Below are 13451 nucleotides of genomic sequence, written 5' to 3'. Positions count from 1 at the left end.
CCTGGGGGCCATACTGGGATCCAGCTGGGGCTGCACTGGGACCTCACTGGGGGCTCATACTGGTGGGACCATACTGGGAGCAGAAGAGGCCCATACTGGGAGTGCACGGGGACCAGACTGGGAGCATCCAATGGGCCACACTGGGGGTGGATGGGGCTTAACTGGGACACGAGCCTGGGACCAGCCGTGCCCATACTGGGAGGGGATGGAGCCCACGGGGCTCAGCCGGTGTCGCTTTTCCTTCCGACCCCGATTCCAGCCAAAAAGAAGATAAAAAAAAGGTGTCAAATTTGCCGAATTCTGGTTTTTTAAGGAGAGAAATAAAAAATGGCCCACGGGGCGGGGCCCGGGGCGGGGCCCGGGGCGGGGCAGGAAATGGAGGCAAAACCGTTGGCAAAAATTCTTCATACTAAACCTTCCCCTTGCCCGCGGGGGGGACTGAGGGTAGAATATAGGGGTTTATTTTATTTTCTCTTTATAAATAGCCCCCCCTCCCCCGTGCCCCGCGGGGCCAGGGCCGCCCCCCACCCCCCGCTCGCGGGTTAGCCCCCCAAAATCCTGCTTTTCTCCCTTAAATGGGGCGGGGGAATCCGCCCCCCCCAGCAGCATCCCTGTCCCCGGATCCCCATCCTCGGGGGGTCCCCTCCTTGGGGTCCCAGCCATGGGGTCCCATCTTTGGGGCCCCCGTCCTTGAGGTCCCATCCTTGGGGTCCCATCACTGGGGTCCCATCCTTGAAGTCCCTATCTTTGGGGGTCCCATCCTTGGTGTCCTCATCCTTGGGGTCTCCATCTTTGGGACCCCCCCCATCTTTGGGGTCCCCTCCTTGGGGTCCCCAACCATGGAGTCCCATCTTTGGGGTCCCATTCTTGGTGTCCCCATCCTTGGGGTCCCCATCCTTGGGGTCCCATCGTTGGGATCCCATCCTTGGGGTCCCCATCCTTGGGGTCCCATCGTTGGGGTCCCATCGTTGGGATCCCATCCTTGGGGTCCCCATCCTTGGGGTTCCATCGTTGGGATCCCATCCTTGGGGTCCCATCCTTGGTGTCCTCATCCTTGGGGTCCCCATCCTTGGTGTCCTCATCCTTGGGGTCCCCATCTTTGGGACCCCCCATCCTTGGGGTCCCCTCCGTGGGGTGCCCCTCCCGGGGCGGGGTGTCACTGCATGGGGCCGTAGGGCCAGTTGAGGGTGGCGCCGGCCAGCAGCATGTCGCGGATGAGGGTCTCGATGGGGGTCTTGCCCACCAGGCGGCTGAAGAAGAGCTGCTGGATGCCGGGGGCGGAGACGCTGCGCAGGGCGGGCAGGCGCAGGAGCAGGCGCCCGAAGCGGCTGGGCTGGCTGGGGTGCTGCCGCCGCACGTGCTCCTCCAGCGCGCACTGCGACTTCTCCTGCAGGCCGGCCACCTGCCCCGGGTCCGACAGCCCCACCGCGTCTGCGGGGGCAGAGGGGAAACTGAGGCACGGCCTGGCCCCCGCCCCTTCAGCCCCGCCCCACTCGTGCCCTGCTCTATCACCCCCACTCCACTTAGCCCCACCCAGCCCAGCCCCATCATCATTAATCCCCCCCTGCTTAGCCCCACCCAGCCCATTTGGCCCCACCCACCCAGCCCCACCCCATTTAGCCCCACCCATTCCCTCCCAGCCCGTTCATTCCCTTGACACCCCGCCCTTAGCCCCACTAAGCCCTGCCCCCAAGCCCTGCCCCATCAAGCTCCACCCCAGCCCCACCCCATTAAGCCACGCCCAGTCACTCCCAGCCCATTCCTTCCCTGCACACCCAGACACCCTCCCCCTTGGAGCCCCACCCTATTGGACCCCCACCCCATTAAGTCCCGCCCCATTAAGTCCCGCCCCATTTAGCCCCACCCAGTCATCCCCAGCCCATTCATTCCCTGCACACCCAGACACCCAACCCCTTGGAGCCCCACCCTATTGGACCCCCACCCCATTAAGTCCCGCCCCATTAAGTCCCGCCCCATTTAGCCCCACCCAGTCATCCCCTGCCCACCATTGATGACCACCTCCTTGGAACCCCCACCCCATTAAGCCCCACCCCATTGCAACCCCACCCCCTTGGAAGCCCACCTCATTTAGCCACGCCCCATTTAGCCACACCCCATTTAGCCACACCCCATTTAGCCACACCCAGCCATCCCCAGCCCATTCATTCCCTGCACACCCATCAACACCCCCCGCATTGGGACCCTCCCCCCCGACACCCACCCCCCATCAAGCCCCACCCCCAACCCCACCCCCTTAAGCCCCGCCCCCCCGAAGCCCCGCCCCCTCACCGGGGGAGAAGAGGGCCACGGCCTTGAGGCAGGCGTACTCGGCGGCGTCGACGTGCAGCGCCTTCAGCTTCTCCACCTGCTCCTGGAAGAGGCGGATGTGGTCCATGAAGGCGACCACGCGGTCGGCGGCCATGGGGGCGGCGTGAAGCCCGGCGGCGGCCAACAAAGGGGCGGCGTGCAACGGTAACGCCGACTGCGCCGCGTTCAGCACGAAGAGCTCGCTCCAACCCAAGCGGAGTAAAGCGACTTGATCCGAAAGTTGTAAATCCGGGAAGAAGGGGATGCCCTTGGCCCATTCGATGGCGCTGAAGAGGAGGCGAGCGGCCAGCTCGCAGATGCTCTCGATGCCCACCACGCCGCTGGGCTGCAGGCACGGGGCGCCGTAGCGGGCCGGGGGGTACGGTTCGGCGCGGAGCAGCAATGAGATGAAGCCGCTTAAGTAGCCGTGGCCACCGTAAGGGTCGCCGGGGACCACGGGGTATTGGCCGGGGCTGCTCGGGGCGTGAGCCATGCGGCCTCGCTGCACGGCTGCGGAGGGGAGCAGGAGGTCAGCACCCCAACCCCCCCATCGCCACACCCCTCCTCCCCCCAGGGATTAAATACGCCGGGCTAGGGTGCACCCAAGGGTGGGTGCTAGAAGGTGCCCGGGGCTGGGTGGCAAAAGCCCTGTGGGTGCCCCCACCCGTGTCAGAGTGGGGACCGGGATGGGGACCCCCCCCAGCACGATGCACCGGGGCTCGGCCGGCCGCCAGCTCCCACCGGCTCTTCCTCCGGGGTGGCCATAAAATACGGCACGCCGGATTTGGGGGGGCCCCCATGCAAGCATTTGGGGTCACCCCCTTCTTGCAAGGGGATGGTGCTAACGAGGGGCCCCAGGAGATGCTGTGGGTGCCCCTGGGTGCCCCCCGCAAAGCGCCAGCACCCGGGGGGGGGGTACAGGACCTCCCACCCCTTGAGTTTTTTGCACTTTGGGCTTAAAAAAAAAACCCAAATTGGGTTTTTTTTGTTGTTCTCTTGGCGATGCCGTACGGCGGGTGGGGGGTCCGGCCTCCTCCTCCTCCTCCTCCCCGGTCCCCCCCTCACCCCCCCCGGCGTCGCTGCCCCCCGCGGCGGGGGCAGGCTCTGAGCCAGGCTCAGCCTAATGCGGCGTGACAGCCCCCAGTGTCAGCCAGCGGTCGGGACCGGGGGGCGCGGGAACCAGGGTCCCCGGGGAACGGGGGGTCCCCCAGGATCGGGGTGCCAGGGCTCTCCTCCCGCTCTCACGCCAGCCCTCGGGGTGCAGCGGGCGGCCCCGGTTCACCCCAAACGCTCCCTGCGCTCGGCATCGCCCTGCTGGCGTTTGCGGGGTGCGGCCCCCTCCTCGCCACCCGTACACCCCCTGTGCACCCAGAGCCCCCAAACCCCTTTTGTATCACCCCGAACCCCCTTTGCATCACCACGAACCCCTTTTGCATCACCACGAACCCCCTTTGCACCACCACGAACCCCTTTTGTATCACCCTGAACCCCTTTTGCATCACCATGATCCCCAAACCCACTTTGCATCACCCCAAACCCCCCTTTTGCACCACCAAGAACCCCCTTTGCGTCACCACGAACCCCCAAATCCCCTTCGCCACACTACAAACCCCCCTTTGCATCACCCCCAACCCCTTTTTTTCCCCCTTTTTGGGCAAAACAATTGCTTCAAACCATTGGGTGTGTCCTGGAAGGAAATAAGCTTTTTTAGCCCAAAAAAGACACGGGAGCAGCCATGGAGGGCGTCCTCCCCCCGCCCCATCACCCCCGGCCACGGCAGGGCCCGATCCGGCAGCCGATCGCCCCAAAAACCCGCTCCCTTGGCCCGGCCGCAGGATCAGGCCTCACGTTCCCATGTCTCATCCCGGATAATTTTCGGGAAGCCAAAATTAAATCCATCTTTCCCAGCTAAATCCCATCCCCGGGGCTTGCACCCCCCGCATCCTGAGGGAATAAATTCAGCCCAAAGCAGCGCTCGGCTCCCGAGCTGCCGGTTTTGGTGCCGGATTCGGTGCCGGATTCGGTGCTGGTTCCCAGCCGGGAATGCCGGGATAAGGAGCATCACGGGGAGCACCAACTCAACACCCCAACTCGAGCTGGAGCATCCCTGCTCCGGCGCGACCGGCGATGCCACAATCGGATGGGGAAACTGAGGCACAGAGCAGCCGAGCCCAGTAAATTAAATTCCCAGGAAGGTTTAACCCCCCGGGATGCTTTTCCATGGGCATCTTTAAGGCGTCCGCCGCGTTTTCCCTCGCCTGGAGGTGCCGCATCCCGCGGCGGCTTCCCGCACATCTCCGGGCAGCTGGGAGCCCCCCAAAAATCAGAGCCAAGAGGGGGGTGGGGGGGTGGGAAAAGGGGGGGCTCTGCCTGGGAGATAACGCCGTGCCGGGGGGATCTGCTGCGGCCGGATCCCGGCGTTAACCAGCAGCAGCAGCTCGTGGCAATTCTGAATTAAAACAAAGATAGAAAAAAAAACCCAACCCCAAAAAGCCCAAATCTGAGCCCAAACGGCCCCGCTGAGCCGGGGCTCCCGGGGCAGGGACTTCGCCTGCGTTTCTGGGGTTTTTCCCCCGGGATTTAATCCCCGGCTCCAGCTGCACGAAGCGGGTGGAGGTTTGCTCCGAGCTGCAAAAATCCCCCCACCCCAGTCATCCAACCGGCCTTTTTGGGGAAGAAAAGGGAAAATTGAGGGTTAGGCTTGAGCTGGTTTCATCCCTGACCCCGGTCCCACCGAATTCACATTTATTTGTGCGAGCCGGGGTGCGACGCCGCGGCCGTGCCGGGACGCCGGGGGTTCCTTTCCCACCTCCCACGGCAATTTTCCATCTTATCTGAATTTTTTTTTTTTTAATGCTAGAAAAGGCAATTTTTGAATTTGGGGGATTTTTTTTTTTAATGCTAAAAAAAGGCGACTTTCCGGGTGGGAGCATCGCTGTCGCCGAAGGACCAACCCAGCGGCACCAACTCGAGGGGTTGCAGAATAAACCCCCCGTTGGGCGGATAAGGCAGAGCAAGGGGGGGTTCGAGCTGCTGAGCCCAGCCTGGGCCCTCGCTATAATTATTTATAAATACTAAATTAATAAATAAGGACCTTGAATATAAATAAGGACCCCCCTCCCGGGTCCTTATTCAAGCAGGGAGGATGCTGCACGGCAGAGATTCGGCGCCGAGGTTTCGGCAACGGCGGCGAAGCCGATGCCCCAGCGCACTGTTTCGGGCTTAAAAACCCAAAAATCTGCTTTAAAGCTGCTCCTTTTGGGGGGAAAAAAATAAAATCAACCTAAGATGTGATGGTGGGGTGGTTGGAGGCAGAGGGAGCGGCACACGGCACATCGCTGGGAGCTTGGAATGTGATTTTAATCCCGGTCACGCTGAGTATTCAGACTAATTAACTTCAGATTTACCGGACACTCCTCCCAAAAACCCGAATTCTTCATCTTTTGACGAATATCTGTATTATTGCCCTCTCATCCCCGGGTTTTTTAACGGCCGCATCCCTGGGCGACGTATAACGGGGAGGAAAAGTGAATTGTCCCCATCTCGGCGCAGAGCCGGACCCGAGCTAAGCCCGAGAGAAACCAGCAGTGGAAGGAGGAGTTCAGCTGATGGTATCACGAAGTGGAACAAGAAACGGGCTCCCTCGGCGGAGCCCCTCCCGTGGGAAAAGTCCCCCAAAAAATCCCCTGTGGGGGTTTATCCCCGTGAAGGCAAAGCCGGGGAGAGGGGGGAGCCCCGGGATGGCGGCCGGGGGCGACGCTGGATTTGGGGTTGGGAAAAGGGGGCGCGAGCTGAAGGCCTGGGGGGGCCGGGGCTGAGCGAGGGGCTGACGGCGGCGCTGGGGGACGCTCGGCTGCCGCCGAGGGGGGGTTCTCCCCGATGTGGGGATGGTCCCCCCGAAAGGACGGGGCCGAGGGACGGCGGGAGGATGAAGAGGGGAGGAAAAATGAAAGAGAAGAGGGAGAGGAGTTCGCTCTTTCTCTTTTCCCCCTTTTTCTTTCTCTTTCCTTCCCCGCCAGCCCTTTCTCACCCGCTTTCACTTTCTTTCTTTTACTTTCTTCAGGCGCCCCTTTCTCTTTCTCTCCCTTCCCTTTTTCTTTCTCTTTTTCTTTTTGGTTTCTCTTTTCTGCTCTCTCCCGTTCTCACCTCTCTCTTTCTCTTTTGTCTTTCTCTCGCTCCCTTCCTCCTTCCCCCTCTCCTGTCCTTTCCCTTTTTTGTTTCTGCACTTTTTCATCCTCTTTTCCCCTCCCTTTCCCCTTTTCCTTTTCGCTTATTTTTTGCTCCCTCTTGCTCTTTTCCGCTTTTTCCCCTCCCTTCCTTTTCTGCCTTCGCTCTCGCTCTTCCTCGCTCTCGCCGTTCTTTTTAGCACCCGCTCCCCCTTTGCACCCCCTCTCCTTTTGCACCCCCTCTCCTTTTGCACCCCCTCTCCTTTTGCACCCCCTCTCCTTTTCTTCCGTCCCCTCTCCTTTTCCACCCTCTTCTTCTTTTCCACCCTCTTCTTCTTTTCCACCCTCTCTCCTTTTCCACCCTCTCTCCCTCTTTTGCACCTTCTCTCCTTTTGCAGCCCCTCTCCCTCTGCTCCAGCTTCTCTCCTTTTCCATCCTCTTTTTTCATCCCCTCTCCCTCTTTTCCACCCTCTTTCCTTCTTTTGCACCCTCTCTCCTTTTGCATCCCCTCTTATTTTCCATCCCCTCTCCTCTTGCACCCTCTCCTTTTGCACCCTCTCTTTTCCATCCTTTCTCCCTCTTTTCCATCCCCTCTTCTTTCCCATCCCCTCTCCCTCTCTTCCATCTTTGCTCCCTCTTTTCCATCCCCTCTCCCTCTTTTCCATCTTTGCTCCCTCTTTTCCATCCCCTCTCCTTCTTTTGCACCCTCTCTCCTTTTCCATCCCCTTATTTTCCATCCCCTCTCCCCTTTTCCATCCCCTCTCCCTCTTTTCCATCTTTGCTCCCTCCTTCCATCCCCTCTCCTTCTTTTGCACCCTCTCTCCTTTTCCATCCCCTTATTTTCCATCCCCTCGCCCCTTTTCCATCCCCTCTCCCTCTTTTCCATCCTTTCTCCCTCTTTTCCATCCCCTCTTCTTTTCCATCCCCTCTTCTTTTCCATCCCCTCTCCGTTTGCACCCCCCTCTCCTTTCCCATCCCCTCTCCCTCTTTTCCATCTTTGCTCCCTCTTTTCCATCCCATCTCCTTCTTTTGCACCCTCTCTCCTTTTCCATCCCCTTATTTTCCATCCCCTCTCCCCTTTTCCATCCCCTCTCCCTCTTTTCCATCCTTTCTCCCTCTTTTCCATCCCCTCTCCTTCTTTTGCACCCTCTCTCCTTTTCCATCCCCTTATTTTCCATCCCCTCTCCCTCTTTTCCATCCTTTCTCCCTCTTTTCCATCCCCTCTTCTTTTCCATCCCCTCCCTCTCCTTTTGCACCCCCCTCTCCTTTCCCATCCCCTCGCCCTCTTTTCCATCTTTGCTCCCTCTTTTCCATCCCCTCTCCTTTTGCACCCTCTCCTCTTTCCCATCCCCTCTCCCTCTTTTCCATCTTTGCTCCCTCTTTTCCATCCCCTCTCCTCTTGCACCCTCTCTCCTCCACCCGCTCTCCCTCTCCCACCTCCCCCCCGACCCCCTCCCCACCTTCCCGCCGCATCCCCACGCGGAGGCACTTGCGGAGCCGGCAGTACTGGCACTGGTTGCGGTGGTGCTGGTCCACGGGGCAGTCCCGGCCCCCCCGGCAGCTGTAGGAGAGGTTGCGGCGCACGGAGCGCTTGAAGAAGCTCTTGCAGCCCTCGCAGGTGAACTGCCCGTAGTGCTTCCCGCTCGCCTTGTCCCCGCACACCAGGCAATCCCCCGCCGCCTTCCCCGCCGCCTCCGGGCCACCGGGAGGAGGAGGAGGAGGAGGAGGAGGAGGAGGAAGAGGAGGCTCCGGCCACGGCCCCGCCGCCAGGGCCATGCTGGGGGGGGAGGAGGGGGGGGGTTGGGAGGAACCCCCCCCCGCGGGAAGGGGGTGTCTTGGAGGGGAGGGATGGGGGTGGAGGGGAGCAGCGGGGAGCCCGGGGATGGAGAGGGGACACCCGGGATGGAGAGGGGGGGTGCGGGATGGAGAAGGGGAGACCTGGGATGGAGAAGGGGAGACCTGGGATGGAGAGGGGGGGGTCCGGGATAGAGAGGGGGGTCCGGGGATGGAGAGGGGGAGCCCCGGGATGGAGAGGGGGGGTCCGGGATAGAAAGGGGGGTCCGGGGATGGAGAGGGGGAGCCCCGGGATAGAGAGGGGAGACCCGGGATGGAGAGGGGGGGGTCCGGGATAGAGAGGGGGGGTCCGGGGATGGAGGAATGGGAAAGGAGCCCCGGGATCGAGGGGGGAGTCCGGGGATGGAGAGGGGGAATCCGGGATGGAGACGGGGGTCCGGGATGGAGAGGGGGGTCCGGGATGGAGAGGGGGAATCAGGGATGGAGGGGGGAGTCCCGGGATAGAGGGAAGGGAGAGGAGTCCTGGGATCGAGGCAGGAGTCCGGGGATAGAGGGGGGAGCCCCGGGATGGAGAAGGGGGTCCGGGATGGAGCGGGGAACCCCGGGATGGAGGGGCGGAGAAAGGAGCCCCGGAGCAGGGAGCCCCGGGTTTGGAGGAAGAGCCCCCCGGGAAGGGGGACCCCGGGCTGGGAAGGACCCCCGGGGCGGCTCCGGGAAAGGACCGGGGAAGGCGGCGGCGGAGCGGGCGGGAGGGGAGGGCAGGGACGGCGGCGTGCGGCGGGGACGGCGGGCTGGGGAAGGACTGCCGGCGGCGGCGGCGGCGGAGGAGGAGAAAGAGCAAAGTTAATTCTCCTCCCCGCGGGGGCTGCCCGGCGCCGCGGGAGGCTGCGGGGGGCCGGGCTGGCGGCGGGGGGGGGCCCGGCTCCGGGGGGGGGGGCGGCTCCCCGGGGATGGAGGGTGGGGTCCCGGCGGCCAGGGCAGCCCCGGCGCGGCTGGCGCTGTCCCTGTCCCAGCCGCCCCACGCGGGTCACAGCCCCGCGGAGAACCGACCCGGCCCCCCCCGCCCACCCCGGGGGAGGAACCGGCCGCGCTGCGGGGCGGGGCCGGGGGGGGGGTGGGTGGGTGTGCACGGAGCCCTGTGCAAGGCGGGGTGTGTGTGCGCGGAGCCGTGGGCACCCCGTGCGTGGGGGGTGTGCTGGTGCCCGCCTACGGATCTCCGTGCAACGGGGGTGGGAAGTGGGTGCAGGACCCTGCGTGTGCGGGGGGTGCGTGTGTGGGTGTGCAATGGGGGTGTGTGCAGGGATCTGAGCGTGCAGTGGGTGTGTGCACGTGGGTCTACGTGTGTGCGTGTCACGCGTGTGGGGATCTGCGTGCGCAATGTGAGCGTGTGTGTGCAGGGCCCCCTGTGCTCTGGAGAGGGGGTGCACAGCCCCGTGCATGGGGGGGGGGTGGGGGGTGTGTGCCCACGCGGCCCCACGCATTGCCCACGCGTGCAGGACACGCCGCGCGCCCGCACCCACCGCCCCTGTCCCCACCCGGGTCCGCTGCAGGTCACGTGGCGCCGCCGCCAACACCCCCCCGCGCCCCGCCTATATACATCCCACCGCGCTATATAAGGACATGTGGGGCGGGGCGTACTGCCGTCACCAGCCTCCCCGCCCCGGGAGGGGCGGAGGGCCGCAGCCAATCAGAGCGACGCGGGGCGGGGTGAAGCGGTGGGGCGGGGCCCAGGCTACGGAGGGGGAGGGCTCAAGAGGGAGGCGTGGCCTTTGGGGAGAGGGGGCGGGGCTTGGGTGGTCCGTGGGTTTAGGGCCAGGTGGGTCCGCCGGGGAGAGGGGACGGGATGGGGACGGGGGGTCCAGGGCCGTGTCCCCAGGGAGAGGGGACAGGGATGGGGACGGGGATGGGGACGGGGGGTCCAGGGCCGTGTCCCCAGGGAGAGGGGACAGGGATGGGGACGGGGACAGAGGGTCCAGGGCTACGTCCCCAAGGAGAGGGGACAGGGATGGGGACAGGGACAGGGATGGGGACAGAGATGGGGTGGGGATGGGGACAGGGGGCCCAGGGCCGTGTCCCCAGGGAGAGGGGACAGGGATGGGGACAGGGACAGGGAGCCCAGGGCCATGTCCCCAAGGAGAGGGGACAGGGATGGGGACAGGGACAGGGATGGGGGATCCAGGGCTGTGTCCCCAGGGAGAGGCAGGTGGACAGTCCCCAGGAGGCAGAAGGGACAGGGATGGGGACAAGGGACAAGGATGCAGGAGGGGACAGGGACGGTCCCCAGGTAGGAGTGGGCTGGGGAAGGGGACAGGGACGGGGCTGCTCCCAGCGGGACCCCGGGGCCGTGTCAGGGACAGGGATGGGGACAAGACGGGGACAGCCTGTGGTGGGGCCACCCCGCAGCCCGGTGCCACCCAGGTGGCCTTGACCAGGGGTGGCTGCCGAGCACGTCCTTCCCAAAAAAACCCAAGGGGTGACCGGAACTGTGCCAGCCCCACTGGTGTCACCTCCCCACTGGTGTGACATCCCCCTTGGTGTGAGATCCCCACTGGTGTCACCTCCTCCTGGTGTGACATCCCCCTTAGGGTGACATCCCCACTGGTGTCACCTCCCCACTGGTGAGACATCCCCCTTGGCGTGAGATCCCCACTGGTGTCACCTCCTCCTGGTGTGACATCCCCCTTAGGGTGCCATCCCCACTGGTGTCACCTGCCCACTGGTGTGACATCCCCCTTGGCGTGAGATCCCCACTGGTGTCACCTCCTCCTGGTGTGACATCCCCCTTAGGGTGCCATCCCCACTGGTGTCACCTGCCCACTGGTGTGACATCCCCCTTAGGGTGCCATCCCCACTGGTGTCACCTCCTCCTGGTGTGACATCCCCCTTAGGGTGCCATCCCCACTGGTGTCACCTGCCCACTGGTGTGACATCCCCCTTAGGGTGCCATCCCCACTGGTGTCACCTCCTCCTGGTGTGACATCCCCCTTAGGGTGACATCCCCACTGGTGTCACCTGCCCACTGGTGTGACATCCCCACGGGTGTGACATCCCCCTTGATGTGACATGCCCACTGGTGTGACAGCCCCACTGCTGTGACATCCTCACCGGTGTCACCTCCTCACCAGTGGGACACAGGCGTGACCACCCCACCAGTGGGGGGGTCCTTTCCGTGTCCCCCCCCTCCCCTGTGGGGACACAGGCCCGGCCACGCGTGGCCCAGAGCTGCGGGGCTGGAGGGGACGAGGCACCCCGCCCACCCATGGGTGCCCGCGGGGGCTGCCCCACGCACCCGGCGGCTCGGGGGGCCCTGGGTGTCCCCTGGGGCGGGGGGGCTTTGCACCGTCACCCCCCACCCCAGCACCCTGCGGGGCCTCGCCGCGTCACCCCGGAACCGCGGGAGGCGGGAAGGGGCCGCAAGGCCTCCTGGGAGTTGTAGTTCTGTCGAGGTCACGTGACGGGGCGGGGGGACTCCATCTCCCAGCGTGCTCAGCGGCGGAGCGGAGCCGGAGCGGTGCTCGGGTGAGGGCCGGCGGGGTCGGGGGTGCACCCCCGTATTGCACACGGCGGTTTGGGGGGTGCACCCCCGTATTGCGCAGGGCGGTTTGGGGGGTGCACCTCAGTATTGCGCAGGGGGGTTTGGGGGTGCACCCCCGTATTGCACAGGGCGGTTTGAGGGGTGCACCCCCGTCTTGCGCAGGGGGGGTTTGGGGGTGCACCCCCGTATTGCGCAGGGGGGGTTTGGGGGGTGCACCTCCGTATTGCACAGGGGAGTTTGGGGGTGCACCCCCGCACTGCACGGGGGGGGTTTGGGGGTGCACCCCCGCATTGCACGGGGGGGGTTTGGGGGTGCACCCCCCACATTGCACACGGGGGCTGTCTGGGGGTGCACCTCCGCATTGCACGGGGGGGGTGGGGGTGCACCCCCACATTGCACGAGGGGGGGTGTTTGGGGGTGCACCCCCGCATTGCATATGGGGGGATCAGACCCTTCTCTCCCTGCTCCCCCTCTCCATTGTGGGGGGCTGAGGCTGAACGGGGCTCCCCCCCCCCCCCCAAAAGCCAGAGCTCCCCTCCAGGCCTTGCACTGCCCCATGACACCCCCCACACCCCCCTTCCTGCCACCCCCGGCTTTGGGGGCTGGTCCTGCAGGACCCCCCAAACCCACCAGCCCTTAACCCCCCGTGCAACCCCTTGCCCCCCCCTTCTGCCACCCCTATTTACAGGGTCTGATCCTACAAGGCCCCCCCCAAACTCACCCCCCCATGCAACCCCATGCCCCCCCCCACTCCCATAAATGGGGTCTGATCCTCCAGGGCCCCCCCAAACTCACCCCCCCCATAAACCCCATCCTCCCCCCCCCCTCACTTACGGGCCCTGCCCCTGCAGAGCCCCCCCAAACCCCGCTCTCTCCCTCGCAGCCCCTCTCTCCGGATGCCGGCTCCCCTCCTGGCGGCCGCCGGCCGGGGCCTGTGGGCCATGGGGGACGGTGGCCCACTGGCCCGCGCCATCCGCGCCAAGCTGGCGGCGGCCCTGCAGCCCACCCACCTCCAGGTCCTGGACGAAAGCTCCCGCCATGGCGGCCCCCCTGGTGCCGAAACCCATTTCACGGTGGTGGTGGTGAGCGGGCGCTTCGCCGGGCTGCCCCCCCTGCAGCGGCACCGCCTGGTCCACGCCGCCCTTCGCGCCGAGCTGGCCGGACCCCTCCACGCCCTCGCCATCGTCGCCAGGACCCCCCAGCAATGGGAAAACGACCCCCTCGTCCCCCCCCGGCCCCCTTGTTTGGGGGGTTCCAAGCAGGAGCGACGCAGGGACGCGGCCGGCGGGGACGGGGATTCGCCCAGGAATCAGTGACGGCGGCGCTGGGGGGGTCCCGCCCCCCCCCCCCGGTGACACCGCGGCAGGGATGGAGCCCAAATTTGGGAGGGGGGTGGACGGACACAAAAATATTGGGGTGACCCCCCACCCTACATCACCCCCAGTCCACCCTGACACAGCCTCCCCCCCCGACTCCCGCCTTGGGGGGGGATTTTGGGGGTGTCCCACCTTGGGGGACATTTTGGGGGTGTCCCCCCCCCAATTTACTTCCGTTTTGAAATAGATTCACCATCTCGGGCGCATCCCCCCATCCCGCACCCCAAAAAATAAACGCTCCCTCGGGAGCAGCTCAGAAGCAGCAGCTGGGTG

General features: G+C 64.7%; 2 protein-coding genes across 2 annotated transcripts; one reads left to right on the top strand and one right to left on the bottom strand.

Annotated features, from left to right (window-relative positions):
- Positions 1–1156: 1156 nt before the first annotated feature.
- Positions 1157–8249, bottom strand: LOC142094345 (nuclear receptor subfamily 2 group F member 5-like). Its single transcript, XM_075176382.1, has 3 exons — positions 7934–8249; positions 2290–2817; positions 1157–1431 (listed from the first exon to the last, which is right to left on the bottom strand). The coding sequence occupies exons 1-3, from the start codon at positions 8247–8249 to the stop codon at positions 1157–1159; spliced, it is 1119 nt and encodes a 372-aa protein (XP_075032483.1).
- A 3469-nt stretch (positions 8250–11718) lies between these two features.
- On the top strand, positions 11719–13437 carry BOLA1 (bolA family member 1). The gene is made up of 2 exons (XM_075176383.1): positions 11719–11786; positions 12686–13437. Exon 2 carries the CDS (start codon positions 12699–12701, stop codon positions 13116–13118), a length of 420 nt encoding a protein of 139 aa, XP_075032484.1. The 5' UTR covers positions 11719–11786; positions 12686–12698; the 3' UTR covers positions 13119–13437.
- Positions 13438–13451: the final 14 nt, after the last annotated feature.

Source organism: Calonectris borealis, chromosome 29 (assembly GCF_964195595.1).
Source record: "Calonectris borealis chromosome 29, bCalBor7.hap1.2, whole genome shotgun sequence".
Lineage (NCBI taxonomy): Eukaryota > Metazoa > Chordata > Aves > Procellariiformes > Procellariidae > Calonectris > Calonectris borealis.
This window is presented reverse-complemented; position numbering and strand designations above follow the sequence as displayed.

Excerpts from the sequence above, each read along its gene's own strand:
- BOLA1 (XM_075176383.1), top strand. The coding sequence starts at position 12,699 with ATGCCGGCTCCCCTCCTGGCGGCCGCCGGCCGGGGCCTGTGGGCCATG.
- LOC142094345 (XM_075176382.1), bottom strand. The coding sequence starts at position 8,249 with ATGGCCCTGGCGGCGGGGCCGTGGCCGGAGCCTCCTCTTCCTCCTCCT. Across the intron at positions 2,818-7,933 it reads CGTGGGGATGCGGCGGGAAG|CCGTGCAGCGAGGCCGCATG; the intron begins GTGGGGAGGGGG and ends TCCCCTCCGCAG. Across the intron at positions 1,432-2,289 it reads CGTGGCCCTCTTCTCCCCCG|ACGCGGTGGGGCTGTCGGAC; the intron begins GTGAGGGGGCGG and ends CTGCCCCCGCAG.